At 44.7% G+C, this 20,099-nt stretch overlaps 1 protein-coding gene across 4 annotated transcripts in view; it reads left to right on the top strand.

Annotated features, from left to right (window-relative positions):
* SBF2 (SET binding factor 2) overlaps window positions 1–20,099 on the top strand; it is a 323,119-nt gene that overhangs the window by 97,858 nt on the left and 205,162 nt on the right. For all 4 annotated transcript variants that reach the window (XM_083164721.1, XM_083164720.1, XM_083164719.1 and 1 more), the window contains exon 3: window positions 15,210–15,347. In XM_083164721.1, coding sequence (XP_083020847.1) covers window positions 15,210–15,347 — 138 coding nt within the window. The remainder of the gene's footprint in view (window positions 1–15,209; window positions 15,348–20,099) is intronic.

Genomic DNA, 20,099 nt, shown 5'->3' with positions numbered 1-20,099 from the left:
ATATACTGAGGATGCAGGTCTGGTATATACTGAGGACACAGTGATGCAGGTCTGGTATATACTGAGGATGCAGGTCTGGTATATACTGACAGGTATGGATCATTTGTTAGACAAGCATTAGGTCTGGGGTAGCCAACTCCAGTCCTCGAGAGCTACCAACAGTGCATTTTTTCCAGATCTCCTCACAGGTTTACAAGTGAAGTAATTAGCTCCACCTGTGGATCTTTTAAAATGTGTCAGCGAGTAATGAGTGCAGCTGTGCAGCAGCTAGGTTGTCTGTAAAATGTGAACTGTTGGTAGCTCTCGAGGGCTGGAGTTGGCTACCACTGCATTAGGTTGACAAGCATTAGGTCGACACCACTAGGATGTCGACATGAGGTTAAGTCGACAGGTCATTAGGGCGACATGGGGGTTTTCACTGTTTTTTGGACACAGGGAAAAGTGTGGCACACTAATTATAATCTCCTCCACGCCCTAGTGGATGGTAGGGCATGAAATACCGCCTGTCAACTCCAAAAAACTGTGAAAAACCCCATGTCAACCTAATGACCTGTCGACCTTTAGTCATGTTGACCTAGTGGTGTCGACCTTCTGACCGCATCCCATACTGACAATACAATGACTTTATTTTATTACTTTGGCTGAAGCCATTTGTAACTGCTGCTAATATTGATGCTGCTTTCTCACTAGAGAAGGAATGGTCTCGCTGCTGTCCTGCAGACTACCTCACTACGACAGTGACAGGTGAGGAGTTTGACTGGGGCGGTACACCAGTAAACCGTAATGCAGGTGTCCTAAGCCGAGCTCAGGGAGGACCGAAACCTCCAATGGAGCAGAACGGAAAAAAAGCTATCCTTCCTATCTCAGCAAGAAGGAATGGTCTCGCTGCTGTCCTGCAGGGTATCTCACTACAGAAGGAATGGTCTCGCTGCTGTCCTGCAGGGTATCTCACTACAGAAGGAATGGTCTCGCTGCTGTACTGCAGGGTATCTCACTACAGAAGGAATGGTCTCGCTGCTGTACTGCAGGGTATCTCACTACAGAAGGAATGGTCTCGCTGCTGTCCTGCAGGGTATCTCACTACAGAAGGAATGGTCTTGCTGCTGTACTGCAGGGTATCTCACTACAGAAGGAATGGCCTTGCTGCTGTACTGCAGGGTATCTCACTAGTGGTGAAATGGTCTTGCTGTTGTCCTGCAGAGTATCTCACAAGAGAAGGAATGGTCTTTCTGCTGTACTGCAGAGTATGTCACTGGAGAAGGAATATTCTTGCTGCTGTACTGCAGAGTATCTCATTAGAGAAGGAATGGTCTCGCTGCTGTACTGCAGAGTATCTCATTAGAGAAGGAATGGTCTCGCTGCTGTACTGCAGAGTATCTCACTTGTGGTGGAATGGTCTCGCTGCTGTACTGCAGAGTGTCTCACTTGTGGTGGAATGGTCTCGCTGCTGTACTGCAGAGTATCTCACTTGTGGTGGAATGGTCTTGATGCTTTTCTGCAGAGTATCTCACTAGAAAAGGAACAGTCTTGCGTTGCATGCTGATTGGAGCAGTTGAGGTCTGTTGCTGGTTTTTTAGGCTAAAGTATTATGTTTTTGGATTTCTTTTTATTGAAACCAATGTTCTGTCTGAGTAAATATAGAAAATATAGATAACGTGTAGATATAACGCACATACAGAACCAAATCAGAAGCACAGACTCGGCCGGTCCGGTGATTTATCTGTGACTAGACCGGTTTGCTCATAGCGCATACAGCAGAATGCGCTGTGTCTGGTTCTGTCATGTTCCTGCAGGATCCAGTCGTCCGGAGTCACAAACGGGTCTAATAAACCTTACCAAGGACTTGTGTGGAATGTGGGTCTAGGTGGCAGCAACCGGAGAGGTCTGACCTTGGGATTCATTTACATCATGGTCTGGCTTCTGCTTCTCTCTTATTTCTCTGATTTGGCATCCTGCAACCACTGAAATAAAAAGGTGGAATGTGTCTGAGGACGTGGCACATGGCCACGGATGTGTGATATATTCCCATCGCTGGGACACAGGACAGACATGAGCATTAATGCTCCTCCTAGGTTTGTTCTATGTCTGGCTTCCCCAATTCATCCTTCCCTCACCAAAGGTGTTGCTTTGTCTTCCCAAAATATTCTCATTAACATTCGCCTGGCCATTCCGCCCACACCAGTCGGCCATGTTTTGCTATTCTGAGGAGGTGTTATGTTGGTACTATGGGCCAAATACGTCAAGCTTCACAATAAAGATGTAGAAAAAGTGGGGGGTAGAGGTCTGCGCTACAGCCGATATGTGTAGTTGCTGCTGAGTAGAGGTATACTACAAGTACCTTATACAGGGGTTAAAGGATGGAGCAAAGTGTTGTACTCTGTGCAAGACTAAACATATGCCAAAAAAACACACTATACTGCTTAAAGTATTTTTAGATAATATCAGTATTATTTTATAAATAGATATAACAGTTCAAAATCAGTGATAAAATTCAATAGACATTTTAACTAATACCGGTATACACACTGGGGAATGGTTTGACAATACAGGACAGACATACATAGAACATCAATTTGTGTCCATAAAAATAAGTCGGACTTATTCAGCACCTGACGAAGCCTTATTTAGGTGAAACTAGTCGATGTACCTGGAACAGCTTGGATCCCTTTGGACCTGTGCAGGATACCACGCAGTCCATCTGGGAAGTCTGCCGGCAGACCCTCAGCCATTCACAACATCCTGGTAAGCGACCATTTTATGGACACAAATTGAACTTTGTGCACCAAAGGACCCAAGGTTAAACTAACCCAAAAAAGGGGAAACAAACAACCCCCAAAGGACACTTGCACCCATTACTTTGGAAAGGAGGTATTTTACCCCGCTCCTTGAAAATTGATGTTCTATGTATGTTTGTCCTGTATTGTCAAACCATTCCCCAGTGTGTATACCGGTATTAGTTAAAATGTCTATTTAATTTTATCACTGATTTTGAACTGTTATATCTATTTATAAAATAAAACTGATATTATCTAAAAATACTTTAAGCAGTATAGTGTGTTTTTTTGGCATTTGTTCTTGCGCAGAGTACAACACATTGCTCCATTCACAATGATAAAGTTGAGAGTGATAAACAAGCAGCCAATCAGCTCCCACCTGTACTTTTTCAAACTCCACCTGTAACGTCAAGTAGGAGCTCATTGGCTAGCTGTTATCACACTCCATTTTATCACAGACCCTCTCTTAAAATGCCTGGTTACGCCTGCGTACACAGATTGTGGTAGTTCTTATGCGTCAATGGTAGGAACCTGAGGGGAAATAAGTAGTTCCAAGTGCCGGTTGCAGGGCTGTGGGGGTTGGAGCATAATTACCCTCCCACTGAGCAGTGGGTGGAGTCAGTGATGGGCTGTTATTGGCGGTAAGAGTTTAAAACCAAAAAATAACCCCCCAGTGCCGGACAGGTCTGTAATACTGGTGTTATATTTCATTCTGTTGGATGTAACCCTTATTTTCTGCTTTCACTTAAATGTTTAATACAATTTATTTTCTTCTCCAATCAGTTACCGACCTATTTGGGCCACATGGAAGGTAGTATCGGGCAGACCGCTATGATGGCAATCATTTAAGCTGCTGTTACATAACCGGCTTTGTCCACGTGTACAAATAAACCAAAGTGTTTCACTTTAATCAAAGCCATTTTTTGGTCTATTATTTCCAGATCATGTCTCCGCTTATCTATATCATCTGCCAGAAGACATTAATGTGGTGGATGCAGCCATGTAGAAATTGGCTGAAATCTGCAATAGAGCATTCATATTCCTCATAGGAAACCAGGGAAGAATTTAGTTCTCAGTTTGGAATACTGTAGTTCTCTTTTCCAGAGGCTTCACACTCGGCATGTTGGCACTGGGCACATAACTTGGGTTACGTGTGTGAGAGCACGGAGCATAGCCTCTGCTCAGTACTGAATCCTGCCAAGCTCTGAGTCATGTGACGGAGCAGAGCCTTTGCTCAGTACTGAATCCTGCCAAGCTCTGAGTCATGTGACGGAGCATAGCCTATGCTCAGTACTGAATCCTGCCAAGCTCTGAGTCATGTGACGGAGCATAGCCTATGCTCAGTACTGAATCCTGCCAAGCTCTGGGTCATGTGACGGAGCATAGCCTGTGCTCAGTACTGAATCCTGCCAAGCTCTGAGTCATGTGACGGAGCATAGCCTCTGCTCAGTACCGAATCCTGCCAAGCTCTGGGTCATGTGACGGAGCATAGCCTGTGCTCAGTACTGAATCCTGCCAAGCTCTGGGTCATGTGACGAAGCATAGCCTGTGCTCAGTCCTGAATCCTGCCAAGCTCTGGGTCATGTGACGGAGCATAGCCTCTGCTCAGTACTGAATCCTGCCAAGCTCTGGGTCATGTGACGGAGCATAGCCTGTGCTCAGTACTGAATCCTGCCAAGCTCTGAGTCATGTGACGGAGCATAGCCTGTGCTCAGTACTGAATCCTGCCAAGCTCTGAGTCATGTGAAGGAGCATAGCCTGTGCTCAGTACTGAATCCTGCCAAGCTCTGAGTCATGTGACGGAGCATAGCCTGTGCTCAGTACTGAATCCTGCCAAGCTCTGAGTCATGTGACGGAGCATAGCCTGTGCTCAGTACTGAATCCTGCCAAGCTCCGTGTCATGTGACTATGCACCACCTGCCTCATCCACAATGCAGCCTCCAGTATTGTGTCATTAAGTCACACGCTGCAAGTATGGCATATAGAGAGAAGTGGTCGACTACAACTCCCAGCAAGCCCAAGCCTCCCTATGATATTGGAAATTTTAATTTAGATGGTGCTAGTGTAACTTGTAGCTTAGCAACCTATGTGGGTTCTGTAGCATGCTGTCCTGCAACTAATGAGGTTTTATAGCTTTCTCTGTGTCCGCTGTTGTGGGTTTCATAGCATAGGTGACATTCTATCACAGTACTTCAGAGTGGAGTGGAAGTGAGCGGTATGCCTTCCCTTATATTAAGGAGCAGCAGAGGAGTAGTGTGTGGTCAGGAACTGTGGGTCCCTCTGTGTCTGGTCACTGGCGGTCTACAGTCCCTGGGGTTCCTGCTAACGCTAACCCCCAGCACGGAGCAGATGATTGCTGATGTCTGAGGGAAGTGCAGGTAGCTCCCAGTGGATTGCCGGTCGGGCAAAAGCATGAGGAGACACGGAACCGCAGCGTGTTTCGTCTCCATGGCAGTGGAAGACTTCTTCCACCATCGGGAGACTACTTCTTCCGCCATTACCAATATTATTTTGAAGTACCCCCAACCTCTGCAGAGTACCCATAGGAACCACTGCCCTAAGGCAATGCTGTGTTATTGGCTTTCTATCTTTAAACTTAACTTATTTAGTGTAAGTAAAACCTATTAATGGATGGAAAGTTACAGCAGCAAATCCAAACTACGTGAGCAATGCTGCATTACACAGATATGTGGCTGGTAATAACCCGTTCTCTTTGTCAGGTAATTCCAGCTGTATGCAATGGTTTCATGTACAACACTAGTTAAAGATGCATGCGATACGCTATAACAGCGAGCGTTTTTAACCAGATGCGATCTAGTACAAAAAGTACTTGCTGCACATACATTGTGTACTTTGCGATGTGTGTGGGAGTGTGCATCGCAAGCCCGAAATGCACTGGGTATGGGCACCATTAAAGCAATAATTATGGCCCCTGACTGCAACAGAAATGTAAAATATATGTGCAAAACTTTCCTCTATAAAAGCCTACTTAATGTGGCAGTTATTCTATGCATTAAATGAATGTTTTAGTTGTATATTAGACTCTTGGGACACATTATACCGTAGCATTGTCCAAGGAGCAAGCCACTGGCGCTCATTTAATAGCAACTTGGGCCATCAATACCTGCTTTAATGAGATTTATGAGGCTCAGTTTAGCTTCCCATAAATTGTATGCACTTAGATTTATGTAGCACTTATATACTGTACTTGAGCTTAGATGACGTTACTAGCAGAAAGGGTAACCCCCCTCCCCTAGGTCCAAACTGTCATTTTGCTGGTTTTCTGGATGTCCCACTTCTTGCACCTGGCAAATTACTGTATGTTATGTATGGATAACTGTCCACCTGAATTTCAAAAGAAGACGTTAATTCTGAGCTTCAGGATCCCCAAATGCAACGGTCATCGTTGCCAATGTATACTCTTGTTGATGTTGTTGCCGATGTATACTCTTGTTGACGTTGTTGACGATGTATACTCTTGTTGACGTCGTTGACGATGTATACTCTTGTTGACGTCGTTACCGATGTACACTCTTGTTGACGTCGTTGCCTATGTACACTCTTGTTGACGTTGTTGCCGATGTACACTCTTGTTGACGTTGTTGCCGATGTACACTCTTGTCGACGTTGTTGCCGATGTACACTCTTGTCGACGTTGTTGCCGATGTACACTCTTGTCGACGTTGTTGCCGATGTACACTCTTGTCGACGTTGTTGCCGATGTACACTCTTGTCGACGTTGTTGCCGATGTACACTCTTGTCGACGTTGTTGCCGATGTACACTCTTGTCGACGTTGTTGCCGATGTACACTCTTGTCGACGTTGTTGCCGATGTACACTCTTGTCGACGTTGTTGCCGATGTACACTCTTGTCGACGTTGTTGCCGATGTACACTCTTGTCGACGTTGTTGCCGATGTACACTCTTGTCGACGTTGTTGCCGATGTACACTCTTGTCGACGTTGTTGCCGATGTACACTCTTGTCGACGTTGTTGCCGATGTACACTCTTGTCGACGTTGTTGCCGATGTACACTCTTGTCGACGTTGTTGCCGATGTACACTCTTGTCGACGTTGTTGCCGATGTACACTCTTGTCGACGTTGTTCCCGATGTACACTCTTGTCGACGTTGTTGCCGATGTACACTCTTGTCGACGTTGTTGCCGATGTACACTCTTGTCGACGTTGTTGCCGATGTACACTCTTGTCGACGTTGTTGCCGATGTACACTCTTGTCGACGTTGTTGCCGATGTACACGCTTGTCGACGTTGTTGCCGATGTACACGCTTGTCGACGTTGTTGCCGATGTACACTCTTGTTGTCTTTGCTCCGTATTTTTGTTAATGACCACGTAGATCTATCGTGCAGGCTGCAGAGTTCTCATCAGGGAAAGAACCTCCATACAGTGTACATATAACTCTGCCTATTTCTGCAGCATAATCCATGACAAACACATTCTCATCTGTACAAATGGATTTTGGAGCGTTATTTCATTTTTCTCATCTCCTCGTGGAATGTTGGCGATCGCACCTTTTGTGAATAATTCTTGCACAGATCATAAAAGCTTTCGGGCAGCTGTGGACTCCATCATAGAGATGAAGCCTCTGGGAACTATAAAAGGAAGAGTTGCAGTGAGGTCCAGCTAGCATTATAGTCACATCATCCCAGTAACCCCTCCAGTGAGCTGGAGTCCCGCAAACATACTGTAGCTCTACGATGGCTCCAGCGGCTTCTAATAAACATTCCGCGCAAAGGGTTTCTACAGCTCCAGCTTCAGGACCTTTGTCTTCTCCATTCAGAATGTCCCCTACCTAAGATTTCTGATCTAATTTGTGACCTGTTATTCCCGTTCGATGCCCCTTTATACCCCTGTATATGCCTCAGGAACCACACTTGTGGTGACAGGTGCAGCGTATTTAGGGGGTGATTCAATACTGATCGATCCCCAGCATATTCGCACTGGGGACCGATGGTGGTATCTCTGCGCATGCACGCATTTGCGCATGTGCAGGGCCACTGTATGAACGCCTTCGGCAATTATCACAGCCGCCGAGGTGTTCGTACGGGTAGGGGAGAGAGGGGGAAGGGCGAGGTCTGGTGTAGGGGACCATTCCCAGTGTTTAATGGGCATCCCCATGAAAACGCAGGGCATTCCCCTGGCAGCGCGGGAGGGCTGATGCCTGTCAGGGGCGTACGGCTGATGACGCACAACGTCAGCACCTGTCCCCTCTTTGGTGGACTCCCACAGAAATAAAAGTCAGAATTATTTCTCTCCCCTTCGGGGGAATGTGTTCGCGTACATCCCCTCGCATGGTGCTGAGGGGATTCTGCGGCGGGGGAGGGGTGGACATTTGGCTGGGCGGCGTTCTTCGTTTCAGGGCTCTGTAAGCAGTGAGCGACTGCTGCTTAGCACGTCTTGCTGAATCAGCCCATTCATGTGAAGGATCAGAAAGTAACCCTTTGTGAAAAGATACAATTTGAACAATAGAATTTTCCAGTGGACAATGTGTCTATAGACCAGCACAATAAACCTACTTATTACGATTGCTAAAGTTCTTAGATCTTGGATGGTAGCCGTGTTTCCTGACCACTTACACGGCTAATATGTTTTCCACAAATGTCCCCAAAGTTGTCTCTGTGCCTAACTATTTACATTATAGCGATTGTGAACCTGATTAAGTATAATTGTAACTACAGTAAATGCAAAATCAAGTGAACGTACGATCTCTTCTTTACATAACGGGCATCCGGTTGATCGTCAACACCATATGGTGTACATAGACACAAAGGGTCAACACAAGCAAAAGGTTAACATGGGGCTGGTCGACACCTAAAAGAATCGGCACAAGTTTTTCAAGTATATTTTTAACCTTTGATATTTTAACATCCACTTGGACAATTGGTGCTGATCGCCGCGGTAACGGAGCATGGCGCCTGTCCCTGAGTATGTCGCACGTGCTCATGTGCCGACATTCGTAACAATTTTTTTTAAAGACTCAATGCCGCCGTCTTCTGTGTCAACCCTGTTGATGTTGACTTTATTGGTGCTGGCCTATTGACTGTCCATCTAGGCACGGTCAACCATATGATACATACCCACATAAAGGCCCTTATTCTGATCGGTGTGGCCGGATCCGAATATGCGGCCAGCACCGTGCGTCCTAAACCCCGCCTTCCATACGGATCGCCAACTCCGTCCGTTCGCGGCAAGAAGCTGTCCGAACGGACCGCACGTGCATTTCTCATGAATACACCTCCTCCATCTCAGGGAACCTCCCCCATCATTCGATGGTCGCAGACCATCGAATGCAGGACCGAGTGGCCAGGCAGCTCCCGCAACCTCAGACCACACGGGCATTTCTCCGTGCAAAAGCAGAGATCTGGGCGGGCAGCTGACATCCGGCAATGTCATATGTCCGCCCCCTACACGTGCGTCATGGCCGCATTACCATACGTACGCCCAGCGGTTTCATGGGAACGCCCATGAAACGCGGGGTGTAAACATATGGTAATGAGCCCAAACAGCCCTTCACACCCCTCTCCACCCCCTGTTCGTAGTGTACACATTTCATGCGGAATGTGGCCGTGCGCCCCGCTCGCACATGCGCAGAGACGCCTCTGCACATGGGCAGACACAAAACATCGGCGGCACGAATGCACGCGGATATTACCGCACCAACCAGAATAAGGGCCAATGTGCTATTTGGAATTTTTTTTTAACACTTTTGAGGACATTTAAGCAATGTGTACACTAGATACACAGTGATTTACCTTTTAGTAATTCATTTGATAGCTATTACTATTAATGCTATGGGGGTATTCAATCCCGGACATTATTTCCGACAGGGGAAATAGCGGCCCCACGTATTCAGTGCTGCCGTTTATGACCAAACCGATCCGACTTGATCTATTTTGTTGGAAACAGCAGCAGATTGTGTAATTCACAGCCAATTTTCGACAATCTGCGGCCGTTTCCACCAAACCTCTGACTTTCCGCCACTTGGAGCATTGAATTCCAACTGTCAAGCAGAAGGAAAACTGGCTGGGATTCCGACTTTCCAGACAATCCGACAGTTGGAATCCCAGATTTAATTCCCCCCCTAAGTGTCAAGTACATAGGATGCTAGACATTTACTGTAGGGCCCATACACACTAGGAGATTTTGAGCTCAAAGTAGCCCAGTTTTCCCATTTTGATCGATGTTGAGCTCGTGTGTATGGCCGGGCAATGAGTGGTGATCGCTGATATGCGATCCTGCATCATCGCCATCCATCGACCAGGGTGAGAATCGCTCAGTGTATGTACTGAGTGATTTATCGGCCATTGATTTTTTTCGTGTCATCGCTCCGGATACATACCGGGCAAAAATGCCTGGTGTGTGTGCACCTTTAGGCAGCGACCGTACTGTATTCCTAAACATTGAGGAGCTTTTAGATTATACAGAACTTACTGTAAATAGCCCGTTAGCTGTCACAGACAGGGCACAGGGAAAAAAAACGGTACTTATCACGGCGCCCATCGCGGGCATTGAATGCACTAAAAAATCGGGTGCGACGCGATGCCCGCGATTTCCCATAGGGAACGATGTTAAATGTCTCAATTGACCCGATTTTCCTGTTCAATGCCTCAATTGACCCGATTTTTCCATAGGAAACAATGTTAAATGGCCCACAGAGGCCAAATAGGCACCCTGAAGTGTGAAATGGCCCCCACAATTGTTAACGCCACCCCACGATCAACGTGAACCCAAAGCGTGGCGAGGGGCGGCGGTACGCGTCCTACGACCTTTTCATACCCCCACTATCCACGTCGGCGTGGAGTTGAGAATAGAATAGTGTGGCGAGCCACCGAGCCCGAAGCGTTGCGAGCGCAGCGGATACCTGTGAAGCCCGCGAAGGGACGCGTTTACCTGTGAAGGTATCCGCGTCCCCTCGCGGGGCTCGCTGCGCTCGCCACGCTTCGGGCTCGGTGGCTCGCTGCGCTCGCCACACTATTCTATTCTCAACTCCACGCCAACGTGGATAGTGGGGGTATGAAAAGGTCGTAGGACAGTGTTAGCATGGCCAAATACCAAAACTGTTGCATGGCATGCTGGGATGTGTAGTTCAACAGCAGCTGAAGGGCCAATGGTTCCCCATGTTTGCCCTATGTAGGGCATCCATGGAGTTTCTTAGCAAACATGTAAATACAGAGCAGTGTTTGGGTGCCGGGGTCCTGCAGACCTGTATGTCTGTATTGATAATGCGGATTACAGGTAGGATGCCTGGCGTGGTGGTATTTCTGTATCTCTGGGCCAGTCACTCATTAGGGTTTGTTTAGGCATTTCCAATGAATTTACATAACTCCAGCGCTGTTGTCCAAACACAGAGCGGAAATATTTTTTAAGAAATGCAGAACCCTGTTGTCGTCCTGCCCGCTCCGACATTCCCCATCCAGCCGCTCTGCGATTCCCCTTATGTGATGAATCCTTGTACAGGATCTAGATACAGTTCTTACAAAACTGAATTCCTAAACTATTAATCCCTTTAATTACTTCTAGTTCAGCAATTTCCTGAGAGGCAGCAGATGAAAGTGGGACTAATTTAAGGAATTCCAGCGTATAATTGTCCAGGCATTCCTATTCCATCAGATAATGAGACGTTATCGCATGATCACAGTGCTCTTGTTGGACCCAATGTCTGCTCTGCATATTGCACAACTTTTTTAAAATACTTTCCTAGATGGTTCTATTATATTAAAAAGAAAACGCATTTATTTTAGGGCACTAATAATTGTTTGAAGCATAGAATCTATAGTTGATGAGAAATGATTAATTATACACATTGGGCTGGATATATTGTGGTGCAAGTCTGGCGACTACTCTCTTGTTGCATCTGTTTGTAGTGCTTACTGTTCTCTCGTTCATCTGTTTGCAGTGCTTACTGTTCTCTCATTGCATCTGTTTGTAGTGCTTACTGTTCTCTCATTGCATCTGTTTTTAGTGCTTACTGTTCTCTCATTGCATCTGTTTGCAGTGCTTACTGTTCTCTCATTGCATCTGTTTGCAGTGCTTACTGTTCTCTCGTTCATCTGTTTGCAGTGCTTACTGTTCTCTCATTGCATCTGTTTGTAGTGCTTACTGTTCTCTCATTGCATCTGTTTTTAGTGCTTACTGTTCTCTCATTGCATCTGTTTGCAGTGCTTACTGTTCTCTCGTTCATCTGTTTGTAGTGCTTACTGTACTCTCATTGCATCTGTTTGCAGTGCTTACTGTTCTCTCATTGCATCTGTTTGCAGTGCTTACTGTTCTCTCATTGCATCTGTTTGTAGTGCTTACTGTTCTCTCATTGCATCTGTTTGCAGTGCTTACTGTTCTCTCATTGCATCTGTTTGTAGTGATTACTGTTCTCTCATTGCATCTGTTTGCAGTGCTTACTGTTCTCTTGTTGCATCTGTTTGCAGTGCTTACTGTTCTCTTGTTGCATCTGTTTGTAGTGCTTACTGTTCTCTTGTTGCATCTGTTTGCAGTGCTTACTGTTCTCTCGTTCATCTGTTTGCAGTGCTTACTGTTCTCTCGTTCATCTGTTTGTAGTGCTTACTGTTCTCTCATTGCATCTGTTTGCAGTGCTTACTGTTCTCTCGTTCATCTGTTTTAGTGTTCATTCTAGCACCTGCTATCTTTGAAAATCCATGCAGTTCCTCTTCCCTGCCTGGGGTGTCACTGTCTGCTGTGGTGTTTCTAGCACAAATCTGGTTTGCATATCAATGCTGATATACAGACCACACTGTGCTAGAAGCACCACAGCAGACAGCGACACCCCAGGCAGGAAAAAGGAACTGCATGGATTTTCAAAGATAGCGGGTGCTAGAATGAACACTATGTTTGTAGTGCTTACTGTTCTCTCATTGCATCTGTTTGCAGTGCTTACTGTTCTCTCATTGCATCTGTTTGTAGTGCTTACTGTTCTCTCATTATCATCTGTTTGCAGTGCTTACTGTTCTCTTGTTGCATCTGTTTGCAGTGCTTACTGTTCTCTCATTGCATCTGTTTGCAGTGCTTACTGTTCTCTTGTTGCATCTGTTTGTAGTGCTTACTGTTCTCTCATTGCATCTGTTTGCAGTGCTTACTGTTCTCTCATTGCATCTGTTTGTAGTGCTTACTGTTCTCTCATTGCATCTGTTTGCAGTGCTTACTGTTCTCTCATTGCATCTGTTTGTAGTTCTTACTGTTCTCTCATTGCATCTGTTTGTAGTTCTTACTGTTCTCTCATTGCATCTGTTTGTAGTGCTTACTGTTCTCTCATTGCATCTGTTTGCAGTGCTTACTGTTCTCTCATTGCATCTGTTTGTAGTGATTACTGTTCTCTCATTGCAACTGTTTGCAGTGCTTACTGTTCTCTCATTGCATCTGTTTGCAGTGCTTACTGTTCTCTTGTTGCATCTGTTTGTAGTGCTTACTGTTCTCTCATTGCATCTGTTTGCAGTGCTTACTGTTTTCTCATTGCATCTGTTTGTAGTGATTACTGTTCTCTCATTGCATCTGTTTGCAGTGCTTACTGTTCTCTCATTGCATCTGTTTGCAGTGCTTACTGTTCTCTTGTTGCATCTGTTTGTAGAGCTTACTGTTCTCTTGTTGCATCTGTTTGCAGTGCTTACTGTTCTCTCGTTTATCTGTTTGCAGTGCTTACTGTTCTCTCGTTTATCTGTTTGCAGTGCTTACTGTTCTCTCGTTCATCTGTTTGTAGTGCTTACTGTTCTCTCATTGCATCTGTTTGCAGTGCTTACTGTTCTCTCGTTCATCTGTTTTAGTGTTCATTCTAGCACCCGCTATCTTTGAAAATCCATGCAGTTCCTCTTCCCTGCCTGGGGTGTCACTGTCTGCTGTGGTGTTTCTAGCACAAATCTGGTTTGCATATCAATGCTGATATACAGACCACACTGTGCTAGAAGCACCACAGCAGACAGCGACACCCCAGGCAGGAAAAAGGAACTGCATGGATTTTCAAAGATAGCGGGTGCTAGAATGAACACTATGTCTGTAGTGCTTACTGTTCTCTCATTGCATCTGTTTGCAGTGCTTACTGTTCTCTCATTGCATCTGTTTGTAGTGCTTACTGTTCTCTCATTGCATCTGTTTGCAGTGCTTACTGTTCTCTTGTTGCATCTGTTTGCAGTGCTTACTGTTCTCTCATTGCATCTGTTTGCAGTGCTTACTGTTCTCTTGTTGCATCTTTGTAGTGCTTACTGTTCTCTTGTTGCATCTGTTTGTAGTGCTTACTGTTCTCTTGTTGCATCTGTTTGCAGTGCTTACTGTTCTCTCATTCATCTGTTTGCAGTGCTTACTGTTCTCTCGTTCATCTGTTTGCAGTGCTTACTGTTCTCTCGTTCATCTGTTTGCAGTGCTTACTGTTCTGTCGTTCATTTGTTTGTAGAGCTTACTGTTCTCTCATTGCATCTGTTTGCAGTGCTTACTGTTCTCTTGTTGCATCTGTTTGCTGTGCTTACTGTTCTCTTGTTGCATCTGTTTGCAGTGCTTACTGTTCTCTCGTTCATCTGTTTGCAGTGCTTACTGTTCTCTTGTTTATCTGTTTGCAGTGCTTACGGTTCTCCCGTTCATTTGTTTGTAGTGCTTACTGTTCTCTTGTTGCATCTGTTTGTAGTGCTTACTGTTCTCTCGTTCATCTGTTTGCAGTGCTTACTGTTCTCTCGTTCATCTGTTTGCAGTGCTTACTGTTCTCTCGTTCATCTGTTTGCAGTGCTTACTGTTCTCTCGTTCATCTGTTTGCAGTGCTTACTGTTCTCTCGTTCATCTGTTTGCAGTGCTTAGTGTTACTATTATTATTATTGTTATTATAATTTTATTTATAAGGCGCCACAAGTGTTTCACATTTGTCTCCCTGTATATAACAATACAGGGAGACAAAACTTGGCATAACATTGAATAAATAACAATAGAGTACAAATAAAGAGCGCCACAGTACAATACACATTACAGCTTAAATATAAGTAGTGAGGACTCAATCAACATACAACTAGAGGCTTCAGGCCAATGATGGAGATGAGTATGAAGATGGTCACTGAGTGTTGGAGTAAAGGAGAGCTGTGAGTGAAATGTGAAGAGAAGTGGGCTTTGACAACAGGAGGGAAGAGGGCCCTGCTCGGAGGAGTTTACAATCTAGTAGGAAGGGGAGACAGACAGATTACAAGAGGTGTTCTCTCATTGTATCTGTCTGTAGTGCTTACTGTTCTCTCATTGTATCTGTCTGTAGTGCTTACTGTTCTCTCATTGTATCTGTCTGTAGTGCTTACTGTTCTCTCATTGCATCTGTTGGCAGTGCTTACTGTTCTCTTGGTGCATCTGTTTTTAGTGCTTACTGTCATGTCATTGCATCTGTGTGTAGTTTTTAATTTTCTCTCGTTAGATCTAATTAAGTTCTTCTTTTTATTCCTCAGTTTTGTCAGCCCGGAGGATGGCAGCTCTCCCGAGAAAGGAAACAGCCGACATTCTTTGTTGTAGTGCTAACTGACATCGACTCGGACCGCCATTACTGCGCATGCTTAACATTTTATGAGGCAGAAATCAACCTGCAGGTAAAACACTATTTGAAATGATTATACTTTTCTGTCCATTTAACATGGTACTCACTATGAACTTAACCAGCTTTTTACATAGATGGCACTTAAGAACCAGTTGGTCCATCAAGTCTGCCTGTGTACATGCACACACTTGCGTAGGTACGGTGCCGTGCGTCTGAGTCTCCTTGCAGGGCTCGCTTCGCTCGCCCACGCTGCGGGCTATCTAAAATCAACTCAATGCCAACATGGATAGTGGGGGTATGAACTATCCATGTTGGCATGGAGTTAAGTTACTTTATTTTAGATAGTTTGTGCTGAGCGTAGAACCCGGAAGTAGCCATGCTGGCGCCGTGAAACTACACACCCCTGCACCGATTGGGATGAAACCAACGCGACGTAGTCCAGTTATAACCCGGCCAGGTTTTTGAGGGGTTGGGAGTCCTAGTGGTGTAAACTGGGCAGGGCTTTAACCCATGAAGCCTGTCCTGGGCCTTCCGCTGGATGAATTTAAGAGGAAGTTTTAATAAACTGTCATAACTAACAGAAATAACCATAATTCAGTGAACTCAAATAACCATAAATCAATTAACTAAATCAGCAACATTGATACCAGAAGGAAAACTTTAAAAACCGGTGTCTTTACAAAACATAGGCGTCACCCCTATTTTATAGGTGTGTCTAGTCCAATGTCTGTAACCAGCATAATAAAAGCTTCATAGTCTTGCATGGGATGGTAATGTAACAAAAATATGAGGATTTTTTACTGTCTATGAAGAACCTTTCTGCATTTTTGTATGTATGTTACTGCGTCCATGCGTCAGTAGGAAAATGTATATATTTGTATCCTTCGGTGGAACCATTTTTCATATTATTATGTAGTGCTTGAATTAGAATACATGACCTCAACCAGACAGAATTGAAGAAGTAACTTCTCAGGTCATTGGCTCCATTTCCAGTTGTCTGCCATCCCAACTGTTAAAGGGCGCTTGGCGCTCACACCACTCTCTGAATGTTGGGTGTGGCCCAGTGCTTCCGGCGTGTTAACCCCATCAAAACTTGTCCAGGTGCACTTGGCCATGCGCCATTTGTGTATCCCTGATCTCAGCTGGGGTAATCTCGGAAGAGGTGGTATAACGGACGTATTAATTTGGGCCTAAATGAAGATATTTTTATCAGTGTTGTTTTCAAATTATTTGTTACTTTTTTTTTCATATCAATAATTGGCTTTCTTTTGTCACTGCAATCCTTATTACATGTTTCCATTACATGACGGGTGCTGAGATAACCATTTTATTCTATGCTTGGATCGCTAGCAAACCCAGTGTTGTTCTCTCTTGTCAGTTTCGACACCAGTACAGTTGAGAGATGTATTTTTGTACTTTGTTTAAAAAAAAATCTGGAATTACATGGTGTTTTTTTTTTCAGAATGCTGACTCCTCCGTCTCCTGTGAAATGAGTTCATGCGTTTGTGTTAGATCACTTGGAAATCTTATCAGAAGTCTCGTTCGAGGCTCTTTCCAAATAATTACTATGTAACTGTAGATTTGGGTCCAGAATCATGTTACTCTTCTCCCTTTGTGTAATTAACACATATTGTTTTATTGTGAAACTACTTCTAAGTCATTTTTTGGCTTGTCGTTCCTCATCACAAATGTCTAATGCTAATCCCTTTTCATAAGTGGTTCAGAGTGCATATATATTAATCCTCCCCCTCACGAATATTTAAAGATATGAGGGATTTAGTGCAAGATTCAGGTCACAGGACTGGAATTCCATTCACCGTCCAGTTCTAAATTAACACATACGATGCATGGCTGAAGAGGGGGGGGGGTGTAATTATTCGCTACTAAGATTATCTGTTTATGGTAGGTCCTAACCAAAAATTCTACCAAGCTAAATGGCATTGTCATTTTGTCTTCAATCTGCCAACTCTATTTGAATGAAGTGAATGTTCTCCAATTGCCTGCATACAATGTGGCACCTAACTATTGGTGTCTATGGGGGGGTATGTAATGTGCCGCCGCTATTTCCGACGTGGGAAATGGTGGCGGCTCCCTATTCAATGCTGTCATTAACGACAGCATTGATGCGGGATCATGACAGAACGGACCCGACTTCAGAAGCTGTCGGGCCCGTTCTGCCGATAATGGCCGTGGATTGTCGTTGTCCGGGCCGCAGATCAACGATCCACGGCCGTTTTTCCTGGCCACGCCCCCTTTGCTCCCATTGGCAGGTGGGACATTGAATCCTGTCTGTCGTTATGTGGTCGATCTGACAGCAAACGGCCAGGATCACGGCTGTCCGCGGGGATCGACAGCCGTGATCCCAGATTGCATACCCCACTGCATCTGACTAATGGTGTGTACACACATTGAGATTCCCTTTCTATTGGACTTAAGATCTGATTGCTATGCAATCTTTGCTGTACTATTATGCTGCTTTCCCACTGCAGACCCGTTTTAGTTTACAGGTAATCTTAAATGGTATTTAGCATTCCCACTGCAGCAGATTACAGTTTCAAATGCCATTTAAGTACCATTCCCATTGCAGGTAAAACGTTTTAGCTCTTCAAAACGTTTTTACAGCACAAATGACACTACACAGGCAACAACCAATCAGTGGAATTGTTGCCTGTTAACAGTAAGGATGCATTCCCATAGCATCATTGGTGCCCAGTGGTGCCTGTAATAAATAGATTGCTGGCATGTGCCAGCAATCTATATATTACTGGCTTATGATTCTCATTGGTGCCCAGTGGTTCCAGAAATATATAGATTGCTGGCATGTGCCAGCAATCTATATATTACTGGCTTACGATTCTCATTGGTGCCCAGTGGTTCCAGAAATATATAGATTGCTGGCATGTGCCAGCAATCTATATATTACTGGCTTACGATTCTCATTGGTGCCCAGTGGTTCCAGAAATATATAGATTGCTGGCATGTGCCAGCAATCTATATATTACTGGCTTACGATTCTCATTGGTGCCCAGTGGTTCCAGAAATATATAGATTGCTGGCATGTGCCAGCAATCTATATATTACTGGCTTACGATTTTCATTGGTGCCCAGTGGTTCCAGAAATATATAGATTGCTGGCATGTGCCAGCAATCTATATATTACTGGCTTACGATTTTCATTGGTGCCCAGTGGACAGCGCGCCGGTGGGAGGCGGGGCATGTGGGCGGAGCCGGCCAGCGTCGGGATTATACACAGCGGGGCAGCGCGCCGGTGGGAGGCGGGGCATGTGGGCGGAGCCGGCCAGCGTCGGGATTATACACAGCGGGGCAGCGCGCCGTGGACAAGTGAGTATGACAGGAGAGGGGAGGGGGGGGGGGCGGGGGGTGGCAGCGGGGCGTACCGCCGGGCTGAAAGTGGTTAATCTTTCAGCCCGGCAGCGTACACACACGGAGATGATTGCTGAAAAAAATCAGCAATCATCTCTACCGTTTAAAGATGCATTCCCATTGCATCTTAAACGGTAGATTACCGTGCAAAACCCTGCTCTGAAAACTGGTTGAAATACCGTTTAACTTTAAACGGTATTTCAACTCTGGCGCTTTCCCACTGCAGCCTTAAACGGTATTTTGCCCTCAAAAATCGGCAAAATACCGTTTTAAGGCTGCAGTGGGAAAGGGGCATTACCTGCAATCTGCACTTGATTTGCACTATATAGTCAAAAAACCTGTGCAATCTGTATAAGATTTTGACTATATAGTCAAAATCTAATGTCAAATCTCACCGTGTGTACACCGCATAAGAGTATCGAGGTCATATACAGATGAGTCCATGTACATCTAATATCCTTTTATGTTAAACAGCCCTTCTAGTGCAACTTAAGGGGCATACACACGTAGAGATCTGTGCTAAGCTATTTTGCTAAGCAATTTTACTAAGCAATTTTGCTGGTGTCAAGATCTTCCATGCAGAGCACATACACATGCAGAGATTTGTGCTAAACAATTTTGCTAAGCAATTTTTCTTAGCAATTTTTCTTAAGCAAAAAAAGGCCGGGTAGTTGTTCAGAATGAGAGATTGCGATCAGGATCTCTCATTCTGTACACACAGAGAGATTTGCAGTCATTTGCTAAGCAATCTAACTAGATTGGGACTGCATGCACTGACTTAGTTAGCAAGAGATATTTAATCTCTCGGAGCATACACACGGAGAGATCTGTGCTTACTTTCTAAGCAATCTAGTTAGATTGCTTAGAAAATAGCACAAATTTGCTCCGTGTGTACACCCCTTTAGTAGCTGGGTGACTTTTTCTTTTATTCCAATAAATAGTATTTTGTTTTGGCCAAATTGCTGATCGCTAGAACCTGGTTGTCTAAGGATGGTCCAGAATTACGGCATGGATAGCTCTGATTAACTACACAGTATCACAAGAAAAATATATTTATTTAAGTAGGAATAATTTACCTACATTTAAGAAGATTTGGCACAGATGGTTAGAGTCTAGCTATCTATCACGTGAAAACTTGACATTGTAAGAAATATAGAACAAATGTAACACAATTTAGAATTCAAGCTTAATTCATGCACAAAGACACAAAGTTTGGGTTCCATTTATCCAACTATCTTTTTGTGTCCACACAGTGTTCTATTTTTTTTTTCTTTTTTCTCTTTTTTTTTGGCACAGCCACAAGGTATTTACTATATATATATATATATATATATATATAGTCCCAGGGTAGCCAGGCACTACCTCCTAAATCGGTTACTGTCTGGGTGCTCGCACCAAACAAATGTATGTATATTCCCAG

Source organism: Crinia signifera, chromosome 11 (genome assembly GCF_055691185.1).
Source record: "Crinia signifera chromosome 11, ASM5569118v1, whole genome shotgun sequence".
Taxonomy (NCBI): Eukaryota; Metazoa; Chordata; class Amphibia; order Anura; family Myobatrachidae; genus Crinia; species Crinia signifera.
This window is presented reverse-complemented; position numbering and strand designations above follow the sequence as displayed.